The sequence below is a fragment of the Trematomus bernacchii genome, unplaced genomic scaffold (assembly GCF_902827165.1).
Source record: "Trematomus bernacchii unplaced genomic scaffold, fTreBer1.1, whole genome shotgun sequence".
Lineage (NCBI taxonomy): Eukaryota > Metazoa > Chordata > Actinopteri > Perciformes > Nototheniidae > Trematomus > Trematomus bernacchii.
This window is the reverse complement of record NW_022987646.1, coordinates 1,811,556-1,824,381: the sequence shown is the minus strand read 5'-3', so window position 1 is coordinate 1,824,381 and position 12,826 is coordinate 1,811,556. Positions and strand designations below refer to the sequence as shown.

The following is a 12,826-nucleotide window of genomic DNA, read 5'->3' as shown; positions in this document are numbered from 1 at the left end:
ATTCCTTGCTGAGATGTGTTGCGGCTCATCTCAATTATACCCAGAATAACTTTAAGATAGACTGACAGAAAGGAAGACAAACAGACAGACAGAATAAAGCTGTCAGAATGAAATAATGTGTGTATTGAAATATTGTATAAAATCATTATATTTATCAATAAAATTTTCAAGAAACTAAATGAATTCATGTCTGCTATTTTGTTTACCTTGTCACGTCATAACATTTGCATTTGTATAGCTTATAATTGTTGTGTATTAAAACCGTGAAACCATTTTTATAGTGCGCCATAAAGAGCAGGAGCAAAAGGGGTCACAAGAACAGTTTATATTGTTATTTACACATATACAATGAAAGTACAAAAGAGTTGTACATTTGTGCCTCAATCCCGGAGGACACACAAATAAAGCATGATAGATAATGTGCATATGAAAAAAACGTCACCACCATAACTGAACATGCATCACTCCCTTTATTACCCAACTTACAGCCTCCTTCATATTTTCTTCACTTCTCTCCCCTCTAATCCTGACATCTATTTTCTTTTTATTACTGTGCACAAAAGCATTTATCTCCCATAATATAACATTTTAGGCACCATTTATTGGGCTACTCTGGTACACCACACCTTTGTATGCACAGGTAATTGTGGTGTTGCATTTATAAATGAGATTGGAAGAAAATGTTAAGCACCAGAACATTCAAAAATATAATCTTGTGAAGACATATTTTTGTGTATTTGGATAAAACAAAGCAGGATTCTTAATTATTATTTTTTTCAGATACATTTTTGAGCAGGTTCTCTTATGTATCTGTTTAAACGGGTGTAGGCCTTGCCTTCATATGGCTGGTGTTTTTCCCCTATAGAAACAAAGCCAACCCTTTCAAGATGTTTCAAAATGGTTACTTTAAGTCAAGGGGTTAACACAAATATTTCTCCCTCTTATCCTAGTAAACATAATTGGTACACGCATAAGAGGACAATAATGTTTTGACAAGAATTGTTAAAGTTCAGTTTCCCTTTTCGATTGGAAAAAGGCTCACGGTTCCAAAGAACAGAGTTGCAAGATTTACTCCAAGAAAGTTCTGTCTCTTCTCCAAAACAAACACCACTCACCATCATTTCCGGTCCATTTTCTCAACCGTCCACTCAATTGGCTGTGACCAATTCCTCAGTTTATCAGGTCCAACTTTTTTTTATCCATTGCATGGATCATAGTTAGTGTTAGTCCTCATGTAGGACTCATTTATTTTATTTATCCTCCCAGGGATAATAGCTAATGCCTATCGATTAGAGTGTTTATTCCCTCTCCTCGGCCCAGGGTTGGAGGTTCTGCAGGGCGTACAGGGAGGAGTTATGCGCGCATAGTGGATCCGACACCGCTGATTCGCTGAGGGACTTCTGGAGGGCGGACTGCTGCAGCTGCAGGATCAGGCGATTGGCCTGCTGACGCTCCGCCTCCCTCTCCTCGGCTGTCTGTCTCCTGGAAACAGACAGGTGAAAAAGAAAACATTGAAAAATGAATAAAAGGATCAATTAAAAAGTGAGGTTATGTGCTAAAAATAAAATAACAAAAAAAATAAAAGCACGTGTGGAACTAAAACATTTGCACAAACTGCAGTGGTCAATTCTTAGAATATAATTAAAATGAGGTCAGTGATGTAAAGATGTCAACGTTGGTGTCCTTAGCAAAATAAAATAAAAACATGATTTCCAGCAAATACAGTTGCGGTAATAATTGGTAAAAACTACATTTTACTCTGCCTATAGTGTTGTAATTGTAGAAGAAAGTGAATGACAAGAGGAGGATGATTATAGCCTACTATTGTTTTAATTTCTGGTTAGGTTATGGTCAAAGTTTAATTCTTCCGTGTCAATGGGGTCAATTAATAGGAAGTGGCGCTTGATAAAAGTTTGAACTGGACAGCCAAAACAGATGTACCACTTTACGGCAGAAGGCTGGGGTGTGTGGTTCTTACAGTGTAAATGTGATGAACTACGGTTGCAAATGTGAGTCCAGACAAATGTGTACTAACCTCCACTTGGTCCTGCGGTTCTGGAACCAGGTTTTGACCTGTGCGTCTGTCATCTTCAGACTTTTGGCCAGGGCTGCCCGCTCGGCGCTGGCCAGGTACTTCTGCCGGTGGAAACGCTTCTCCAGCTCGCAGATCTGAACCCTGGAGAAGGAAGTACGGGGCTTTTTCCGTTTGGGTGGCGTGCGGTTCTGGTACGGATGTCCTATCCGCCGTGTTACGGCGAATGGCACCAGAGCAGCTGCAGGGAACAGAGAGAGAGAGAGAGACCGGTGAGTAGAAGATTTCCTACAGCACCAAACAATCTGTATGGAAATACAAGGCCATACATCACAGATATCTGCCCTGGTTGACAACAATTCCCTATTTAGACTGTGTACGCCTTATGTGAAATATGTGAGAGGAAATATATTGTGGAAGATGGGTCTGGCCAATGAACAAGGCAACTCTGGGAAATAAATGAATTCTTATTTTTAAGTCGTTTGAGGAGAAACTGATCATACCCATGCTGCTAGTTATAGATAGGACAACAGGCCTGTCGGCCTATTTATCTTTACTTTCTCTATGAAACGCCTTTCTTTGTAAAGACATCTGTTCGTACCTCTGTGCTAAATGCAGAAGACATAACATTTTATTATTGTATATTATTTTTTGTTTACTTTTTAATGTAGTTTTAAGACGTAGCCGAAATTATCCAACATCCCAATAGTATGTTTCTTATTTATCTTCAATGTAGACTATAATTAACATTTGTAGTACATTTTCACTACAGTAATAAAATATGTCAATACATTCTAGCTGTCCTGACAAAGCTCTGTGATAGTTACACAACTACATTTGTTTTGCTCAACTACGTGATGTAGAAATGAGATATTCAACTCCTAAAACACAAGTGAAGTGGGTAAAAGGTGTTTAATAATAATCAGTAAATGTAGTGTAATCCAGTATTTAAATTCATTGTTTTACATTGCCAATTTAGTTTGTTGACTTGTGAAGCCCTCTGAGACAAATAGGATTTGTGATTTTGGGCTATATAAATAAACTTGAATTGAATTGAATTGAATTAAATAAACATTTTAAAACTTGCGTCCTGTTGTTGTTTTTTATTTCAGCCGTTAAAATAATTAAAGTAAAAGCATTTCAGTTGGCTGCTAAAAACCTTTACAAATATTTGGCACAGGTGTTTTTTTAAATGATTCAACAGCAGTTACTAATATTTTAAACATTATGCAATCTTAATGAGGGGAATCCGTTAGGTGTTAGGCTACCTGATAATCTGTCCTTGGCGAACCTGTTTCCTATCCAGGGGAAGCACAGCCCTCCAAACCCAGGGATAGCGCCCTGCACGGGGGCCGGGGGTCCCAGGGCTGTCATGGGTCTGTGTGCCGGGACTCGAATCACTCCCCGGCTTGGCAGACTCCTGCTATCCCCGTAAGAACCCGACGCCTCCACCGGAGGCATTATACCGGAGAGGGAGATGGATAGCGCGGTGTATGAGGGCGCGTTGGCCCCGGTCTGGCTTCCTAAACTGTAATAACCGTCCCCGTTGCTTAGATCGACTCCACTTTGTCTTCCTGAAGTGCGCCCGGTTTCTGGCTCCGTACCGGCTCCCAGAATCTGGTCAATGCCGAAGCTGATGGGCTCGTGGTGAGCCGGTTTTGGAGGAGGGCTCGGCGCGCTGGGTGCTTGCTCCATTCCCGTTGCTCTGTCGCGAAGAGGAAATGAAAAACTGAAAAATATATGTTTTAGGGGGAATCACGACAGGGTCAAACTGAAACAACTGTAATTGCCAGTTGTGTCTCCATCGCGGTCGAGCAGTGTTTCCAGAATCCAGCGTATCCTTGTTGTCTCTAACAGGCCTCTTTCAGAGGACTGGGTCCTCTCGCGCTCTGCTGAAACTTTGATGGGCGTTTGGAGAGATGTGACGCTCTGTCCTCCTCTCTGCGCGTCAAAACGCTCAACTCCGTCCTCCTACATCCCTCTCCACTATTCATTGGCTGGAACCTGAATAACTGATTGAATGTTAATAGGGGTAGGCCCACAATTTGGCACAATAACCAAGATTTCCCATTACCACAGGCGTCAGTTTGTTATATATCTATGGCAAGATAAGGCATCACAATGCCTTCCAGTGAATCAGTTATTGACGTTGTCGTTTTTTGTATCATTATAACGGAGAGTAAGGAGCAAGCAACAGATTCATGGAAATGTATATGACATGTCAGAAGAAATCGCACCAGCGATCACTGAAGATCAGTGTTGTTTTTAGCGTCTTTAGCGTCAAACATCTAATATGTTATTGTTTCAACCAACTGGTGTTGAGTCAGTCATATTTCTGGATTCTTCTAGTCCCCATAAATGTCTTCACTGTGAACGGGTTTATAAGTTTTGGTGATAAATGATGTCAGTGGAAAAAAAACTTTTCCCCACCTAAGGGTCTGATGAATTGATGCTTCTGCCCATTACCACTATTCAGGCGAGACACAAAATGCTCATCATTTGTCGTCCTGCTGTCTGTGTCACCCCTTCAATCTGTATCGTCTGTCACATGCAGACTGTACGTGAATAATAGTTTACACAAAAACTAGTTGCAAGTTATAAAGTGCTTTATAACCTGAAGACTGGATATATTATAAAGGAGAGACCAAAAGGAAGAAAACACGGTTTGAGATGTTTTCCCTTTTATTTAAAAACCTATTCTTATCGTCCTCGCCAATTATCAATTGTGGAGAATCATTTTTTTATTTTAGTTTTAAATATAGGCTACTTTTTTTTAGATTAAAACAAAACATATGAAACGCTTTTCAGTATTCAGAATGCATCGGATTCAAAGCCTTAGATGTTCCAGTTGTATAAACAAATGCACAGCAGTCATGTTCACTCGTTAATTCATGATTGATTTTTTTTTAAATCATAGATTCATTGAAACACATTAACTAAACAATCAATTTCAACATTTTATTAAATATGGTAAATGTGTGATTATTTAGACAGAATAATACCACAAGCAGGTATAATTATTGTGCCTGTGTATGCGTAATTACGCACAATAAATCCATCACATCTCTCTTTAAAATAAAAAGACAGCAGCCTTATTGAACATTGGCAGTGAATCACCAGCGTCTTTGAGGTTGGCAAAGCATAACGTGGCCTTATTTGCTCCTGGTAGCCACATTAAATGACCTGACAAGGGAAGGCCATGGGCTACTTCAGATAAAGTGTCCGGGCTCTGGAAGCTGCTAACCGCTCAGATTCAATGTAACAGGCGCCCAAAGTGACCGGATAATCAGATTTTCACTAACTTGTCTAAGGGACAGACAAATGCGCGTCGGGTTCGGATGCGGCAGGTGGCTTTTTAGGCTATCACATTACAGTACTTAAACAAACTAATGGCCAACATATTCATTTAGTGACAATGGGGTTTATACTTCTCGGCTTTTTAAAATATCTGCTCAACCTGTTCATTGACATCGCATTGAATATGCTAATGTTTTTATTTATATTTATTTATCTGAACTATTCATGTAATTACATTTCGTATTTGGGTTATCCGGTCTTCTTGGCTAAATGTTATGCTAACTATTAACTATTATTGTCAGTGTTGTATGATTGTTTAGTATGCCAATCTGCATTGAACATAACTTAAAAATAACGTCAGAATAAATTGTCATTGGTGGGGTTGTACGCAAAAACCACATTGAAATGCAAAGATACTGTAGTGGGTAATATATATTTTAAAAAGATCCGCATCTCGCCCTTCACAATAAAGTCTTATGAAGCAATATGAGACGGGACGAGCCCGAGGTGTTTGTTTGGCAATATGGACAGACTGAGTGTTGGCTGCTTCACCTCGCCATATGTGAGCTCACCGGTGGCTTTTGATGGGGAGAATTGGTCAGTTATAGCTGTCATCTGTGTGGACATTTGTATGTTTCTCTTGATGCCATTTGTTAGAATAATTCACCGTAATTTCCACGGAGTTTGTACATCGAACAAAACATATTGTAATGTATTTAATTTATTCAAACATGGCCAATAGCTGTTTAGGACGACGTTTGCATTGCAACTTTTTGGGAAATTAATATTTGTTGTAGAGTGAAGGCAGTCTCTGCAGTCTGTACACAGCAGACGGGGTCCCACTGGTTGCAGATGTTGGGTGTTAGTAATCCGGTGTAATCCAATGATTATGAGTGATTATGTCACATTAGCTCTGACCTACCGGGATACCACCGTGACACCGGTTATCCAAAACCCACCAGTCCGCCTCCAGCCAGCCTTTCTGAATTTATTGATAGTCTGACTGCTGAAGACATTGTCAGATCATTTCATTGCTTCGTGATTACAGCAGAAAAAAGGTAAAACTAATTGATACCAAGAGCCCACTTTTTAAAAACCCACGCAACCCCGTCTACAAAGCAGCCTTGAGGTTATCTCGTTTAGGCCCAAATGTTTAGATAGTGTTTCTGCAAAGCCTGCAGCACACACGAACAATTAACACGCACATCAATCCTCGTTTTTTTCTACAGGCAATATAAAGGCTGACACCCTGATTCCAAAAGTCCAAAAAGAAGCGACAACAAAAGAGTGAAAGAGTGCGATTTGTTTGAGAAATTACCACTTGATCTGCATAATCGGGGGTCTGGGCTGCAGCTCTGTACCCGGGGGCTGCGTTTTTATTGCGCGTCTCTTCGCCGTTATCAATTTCAGCAGCGCGCCTGACTTTTTAAAAGGGGGACGAGGCCGGCTGCTTCTGAATAATGAATGACACGCTTTTATATTGTCGCTAAAGTGCCCGTGATGTTACAATATGAAAAGGCAGCGGTAAGTAATAGTGCATTTAAAAGGGATGTAGTGTATTATTATGATGTAAAAGAGAAGGAGAGAGGCGGTAGAGAGAGGGAGATGAGTGGATAGCAGCACCAAGAGAGAGAGAGATTGTTTTATTACAATAAGAGGAGATGAGTTTGCCTCGCAGCGAAATGGGGACCAGTTAATGAAACTTTACCGCAGCTAACGATTTCCCCTCCCTCGCTCTAAAAACCGCCCTTATGAAATATTTAAACTATTTAATATAGGTAGTATTAAGCTGAAAGACACTGGCATCGGCCATCTGACAACATTTACAAGGCTGTGGATTTTTTAAAGTTGGGTAAACAAATCTTTACGGCTCGCTTTCCTTCAACCCACATACAACAAAAGTCGTGTAGTAAATCACCTCACGTTGAGTGCAATATAGAGAAAATGTGTTTTACTGTTGGGAGACTTGATTTAGTCTAATTTACACTTTTCTTCATACCATGCCATGCATCTTCTCACACGCAGATGCAGCAGTTAGAGGCTCATCCTATCAATATAAGCCTGTTTTGTCTGTAATAGGAGGAATAGCCTAGCAAGGCCCCAGTGTGGGGGGATAGTGTTTCATATTGACATGCTCAGTGGGATTGTTGGATGAGAAGAGAGGAATGGGATCCCCCATCAGGGACTCGGTCAGGGCCATCATCATCCCTGAGCTGTCACTGGACCACTGCTCTGTACACTGAGGACGCTGTTTATTAGCCACACACTTAAAAAGCTGATAAACCATGTAAAATGTCACTGTAAATGTCAAATATAGTCCTATTGCTTCCAAGTTAAAGGGTTTTAATTACTGCATATGAAAGCTTTCATCCAACAAGTTTGTCTTTATTTGCGGAAAGATCAGTTGTTAGAGCAGAAATGTTGCTGAAATAAAAACTTTGTTGTAATAATGGACCCAATAGACTGACTTTCAGTGGGGTTTTGTATACAAATCAGTCATGTACGCTTTTTTTCTCTGAAAGTATTAGGATGCACATTTAACCACACAAAGATGCTTGTTTTAATGAACATTGCATTCTTGTGCACTTGAGGAACAATATGCTTTGACTCTGTGTGTGTGTGTGGTGCGTGTGTGTGTGTGTGTGTGTGTGTGTGTGTGTGTGTGTGTGTGTGTGTGTGTCTGTGTGTGTGGGTAGACCATGTAAGCCTGTCTGATGGTTGAATGCATGGCTGCCTCTTCACGCTGGTTAAAAGTCAGGGAGGGAGGGAGAGGAGGATGGAGAGGAAGAGAGTGAGAAAGGGAAGTAAGTAAACCGCACAGACGTGAATTATAGGGATGGACGGAGAGCAGAGAGCAAAGACAGGAGGGATGGATGGCTAAGACTGAGATGTGAGAGAAAGAGTTAAAGCATTAATGGGGATCATTCGGGGCTGATGATGATTGAACACATGGTTTGAGTTTGGACAAGAGAATGCACATAGCTTTGTGGTGCTTGTAAGCATGTGTGTGTGATTGCACGTTTACAAGTTTATCTCTTTTTTTTAATCTATTATGAATGCTGAGTAAAAGTTTCTCTGCCGTTTTTTGTGGAAATATTTTATTACTCTCAATGGCTTTCAAGGGGATCTGCCATCCACCAAATGACTGTTGTAATTATTAAGTGCATGTGTTTGCTATTGCTTTAATGACTTATGACTGATTTATGTGTGTGTGTGAGGGAGTGTGCCAGTGCGGGTTTGTGTTTAAGAGCAGCTGAGTGCTCCTGAACGCCCCTGGTCGTGGCGCTAATGTGTTAATTCATTACTGCTTGTAGTCAGTTGCATTGTGTCAGAGCTGTGTTTCCCGTCTCTCTCTGTCTGTGTGCTCTCCGGTTCATAAAAGCTGATTATACTGCATGTCACCGCCGTTCCACCCATTTTCTGCTGCCTCTTGACCTCCTAACCCCTCCTGTTGCCTGCCCGCGGGGCGCTGATGCAGGGGAGGAGGGGGGGAGGGACAGAGGACCAGCTGCCACCAGCCATAGTGCTCTGGTGCCTGGCAGAGGGGAGCTACTCCAGCCCCCTGCTTCGCTGGGCCTTCTGGCCCCTCAGGGTGGAGGGGGGGCACCAGCCTCATGCCACCAGCCCCACCTGTCTGGCCCCAGGCGCAGGAGTGTGACCGATTAGACACACACGCTCAGATATATGTGGCCACATATGCATATTACTGCCGGATGACCCCAACAATGTCAACTCTCCAGTCACTTTGATTGCATCCAATGTGGTTATAAAATGTGTAATAAGCTGCAGTGTTCTCTCAGCCAAGATAATTGCAAGTTACGCCTTATTTGAATTACAAAAAGAGCTGCAAGGATAACTTGAGGAATGGGTTGGTGGATAAAGTAAAATAATTGCCAACTTTTAACCAATTCATGGCAAAAAAAACTAAACGTTTTACAAAAATGTAAGAAGGTACTGTTTTCAACCTTTTGAATATGGAAGCTCTCTGCTGTTCTCGGTTTTTAATCAATCTGAATATATTTTGGGTTTTGGAATGACAAAACAAGACTATAGACCAAGCGATTAGTCAGTTTTATAGGTAATTGTTTGATGCAACCCTAATTACAAAACAAGAAAAGTTATCTGTTTTCTAAACTCATTTGCACCAGGTGATGGGCCTTTATTTAAATTCTGCTACACACACTAACACAGGTTTTCTCAACACACATGCCCCTCTTCACACACACACACAACGACACACACACACACACACACACACACAAATACACAGAGGCACTTTGCTGTGAGGCGTGAAAGAGCGAGAGCTAAGTGAGGCCACTCCAGAGCGCTATTCTCTATATTGATTTCCCATTATCAGACCCCAGTCCCAGTGGAGTCATTAGTGCCGGGATCAAACAGACAGACAGAGAAGGAGACTAATACCAGTCACTTACACCAGCACAGGGAGATCACCTTACCTCCCCGAGGGTAGGAAGGCCAGAGAAGAGCAGGAGGAGGAGAGGAAATGAGGAGGGGGGGTTAGTGGACGGACGAGTGCAACGGGCTAACAGATGGAGACAGCAATGTGTAGAGAGAGAGGAAGAGGAAAGAGGTGGGGTTTTGCAGTGGGCAAATGGTAGACACTCTTTGATCACTTTATCTGGCCGTTCAGTTTTGTCTATTGAAGCGGAAATGTCTTGTTTCACTTTCTTGCCCTTTTTTTCTGCTTTTTTTTCCCAGCTAAGCATCCGCACCATCCCAAAACATGGTTACCTTTTGTTATTGCTTGATGAAGTTTTCAAGTTTTCTCTCTGATGGTTGACTTTTCTCTTTGTCCAACCTTGTAAAATGTAGCCAATAAAGCTCCTCACCCTCTTCCTCTCTGTCAATCATTTTGTGGTAAAGATACAATGATGAATGGTTTTCATGTAGCCAGCAGCTGTCCCCAAACCAGAGAGATACAAAAGAGAGAGAAAGTGAAGGAGGAATATGAAATGTGAGATACTCATTTTGGTCCCTTGCTTCATAATTTCTGTGGATGTATTTATTCTCCATGGATTCAGGGGGGGCAATGAATTCAGAGTATGAATCAACACCATCCATCTTATTCACTTCTGCCTACACACACACACACACACACACACACACACACACACACACACACACACACACACACACACACACACACACACACACACACACACACACACACACACACACACACACACACACACGGCTCAGATGGGGGTGACCCTGTCCTGACCCCCCTGCTGACCCCCAATCTGTTCCCCAACCTCACACCATGAGAGACCGGGGCACACCAGGATAGGGGCACAAACACTCAAAGACGCACACACTGTCAAACACACATTGGCACACCATGTGATCTGATGGATATCTCCTCAGACAGTACCATGTGTGTGGGCAGTGTGTGTGCAGACAGTGTGTGTGTGGTGCCTTACCCTCTGCCCCCTCCCACTGGTGTTAATTGATTCTTGGAGCGCTTTGCTGATTGGTGTGAGGACCCCTAGAGGCGGGCCCAGTCCCCGCCGATGCCCTCTCCTCATTTGTGTAGCACCTCTCTCTCACACACGCACACCCATAGACACACACACACACACACACACACACACACACACACACACACACACACACACACACACACACACACACACACACACACACACACAGTACACATCACTAAGATCATTTGCTTATCCCTAAATACATGTCCACAAATTCAAGGCACATGTGTTGTTTGTACATGCACTGGTGAGAAGACACACACACACACACACACACACACACACACACACACACACACACACACACACACACACACACACACACACTCATCTCTTTCAGGGGGTTTTCACACCTCAGTAAAGAGGAAGCTGGCTAGCTGACATGAGCAGATTGCAAATCATATGAGACGATCCACACAGAAAAAAAACACTCTTAGAGGAGATTCAGGAACCGTATAGGTGGGCAAAGGTGTGTGTGTGTGTGTGTGTGTGTGTAAGTGTATGTGTTGGTGTGTGTGTGAGTGTGAAAGAGAGCCAGAAAGACAGTAAGAGAGATGGATCTCTGGTTATTAATTTCCAGCCGCGGCCCCTGGGTGAGATGTTAATATAGGGCTGATTGTGACTAATTTCTTATTAATTGCCATCAGCGATTACACAGTGGCCAGTAATGTGGCTAATTTGTTGAAATGAATTTGGGTTTTCTGAGGCATTTTAATTGCTGCAGGTGGGCAGCCCTGCACACTGTCGCCTTTGTTTTCCAGCTGGAAACTTTTGAAATTGTCTGCTAACTGCTATGTACAACTAGTATTAGTATTTTGTGCAAATTATATCACAATATGTATGTGTACACATGTTTGTTCATGTATAGTCTTTGCATGCATGCGTGTCTGACATGCACAAACAAATCTTTGCAGCATCACTCTAAATGCCGGTGATATGTTATTCATCAGGTTTATGCATCCCCCTGCATCCATATATCTCTGCACGTTCATGATCATTACAGTAGGGACGGAGGAACATTTAAGTGGTTGCCTTTTGTTTGTTGAATGTTTATAGCTTCCGTTAGCACAGTCTCAACGACCACTGAGGAACCAGTAGATACAAAATCCAAATCCCTCTATAAAAGAGGAGATGCCCTCTGGGCAGCCATAGCTCATAGTTGGCCTGATTTAGTGGCAGCCAGGAATCTGGGCTTGAATAAAGACAGAGAGAGCGAGGGCAGAGTGGGAGAGAGAGAGAGAGGGGAAAAGATAGCTCCCTGTGTGATAAATAGCCCCGGCTCTCTCTATTGCATTAGCCGTCCGGGCCGATAGATTGCGAGCCCAATAGACCCAGACGTATGCGATTGGTTTCTCATATAAAAGTTGCATATTAAATTCCTTCACAGGACTGAGCCCCCCAAGCATGAAGGAGGGAAGGGAGAAATGCGAGTGAAAAAGCAGAGAAAGTAGAGAAAGGAGAAAAAGAGCAAGAAAAAGGCTTTTTATGAGCGGCAAAACGCAGGCAGAGAGTTGGGGAAGCCGGAGAAGAAGAGGGAAAGATAATGGCAGGAGAAAAGTAGCTTGATGGTAGAAAAGACAAATGATGATGTCATGTATTTAATAGGTCCGTGGATATTGGGCGATGAGTGCAACCGTACGTCCATTTAATCAGTATTGCATCCCAATGAAGATTTCTCTCTTGTTTTGTGCTCTCTCCCCCCTTCCTCTGTTCTCAGCCGTTCTCCACATGCTAACGACCTCTCTAATTGTTTCCAAGCTCATTACGATGCTGATGTTTTAATAGTAATTAATCCGTCATTTGCCTACATGCAAACACGGGCCACTGAGGTTTGTTCAACGCTGTTTCAATACACTGATAATGCAGTAGCCTAGTCAAAGGAGACAATATCCTGCTAATTTAGCTCATCACCGTTAATTGGTTGTTAAGTGCCTTTAATTACCAGGCAGGCTTTGGGATTTAGGTCGGCAGAAAGAGGGGGGTCGCTATGATT

The 12,826-nt window shown here is 42.3% G+C and overlaps 1 protein-coding gene across 1 annotated transcript; it reads right to left on the bottom strand.

Annotated features, from left to right (window-relative positions):
• Positions 1 to 263: 263 nt before the first annotated feature.
• On the bottom strand, positions 264 to 3,924 carry LOC117485530 (T-cell leukemia homeobox protein 3-like). Its single transcript, XM_034134096.1, has 3 exons — positions 3,301 to 3,924; positions 2,036 to 2,273; positions 264 to 1,482 (listed from the first exon to the last, which is right to left on the bottom strand). The coding sequence occupies exons 1-3, from the start codon at positions 3,725 to 3,727 to the stop codon at positions 1,299 to 1,301; spliced, it is 849 nt and encodes a 282-aa protein (XP_033989987.1). The 5' UTR covers positions 3,728 to 3,924; the 3' UTR covers positions 264 to 1,298.
• Between the last annotated feature and the right edge of the window lie 8,902 nt (positions 3,925 to 12,826).

Bases quoted from the DNA above. Each gene is read 5' to 3' on its own strand.
- LOC117485530 (XM_034134096.1), bottom strand. From the start codon at position 3,727: ATGGAGCAAGCACCCAGCGCGCCGAGCCCTCCTCCAAAACCGGCTCAC. The intron at 2,274-3,300 runs GTAGCCTAACAC...TGTTCCCTGCAG, and splicing joins CGCCAAGGACAGATTATCAG to CTGCTCTGGTGCCATTCGCC. The intron at 1,483-2,035 runs GTTAGTACACAT...GTCTGTTTCCAG, and splicing joins AACCGCAGGACCAAGTGGAG to GAGACAGACAGCCGAGGAGA.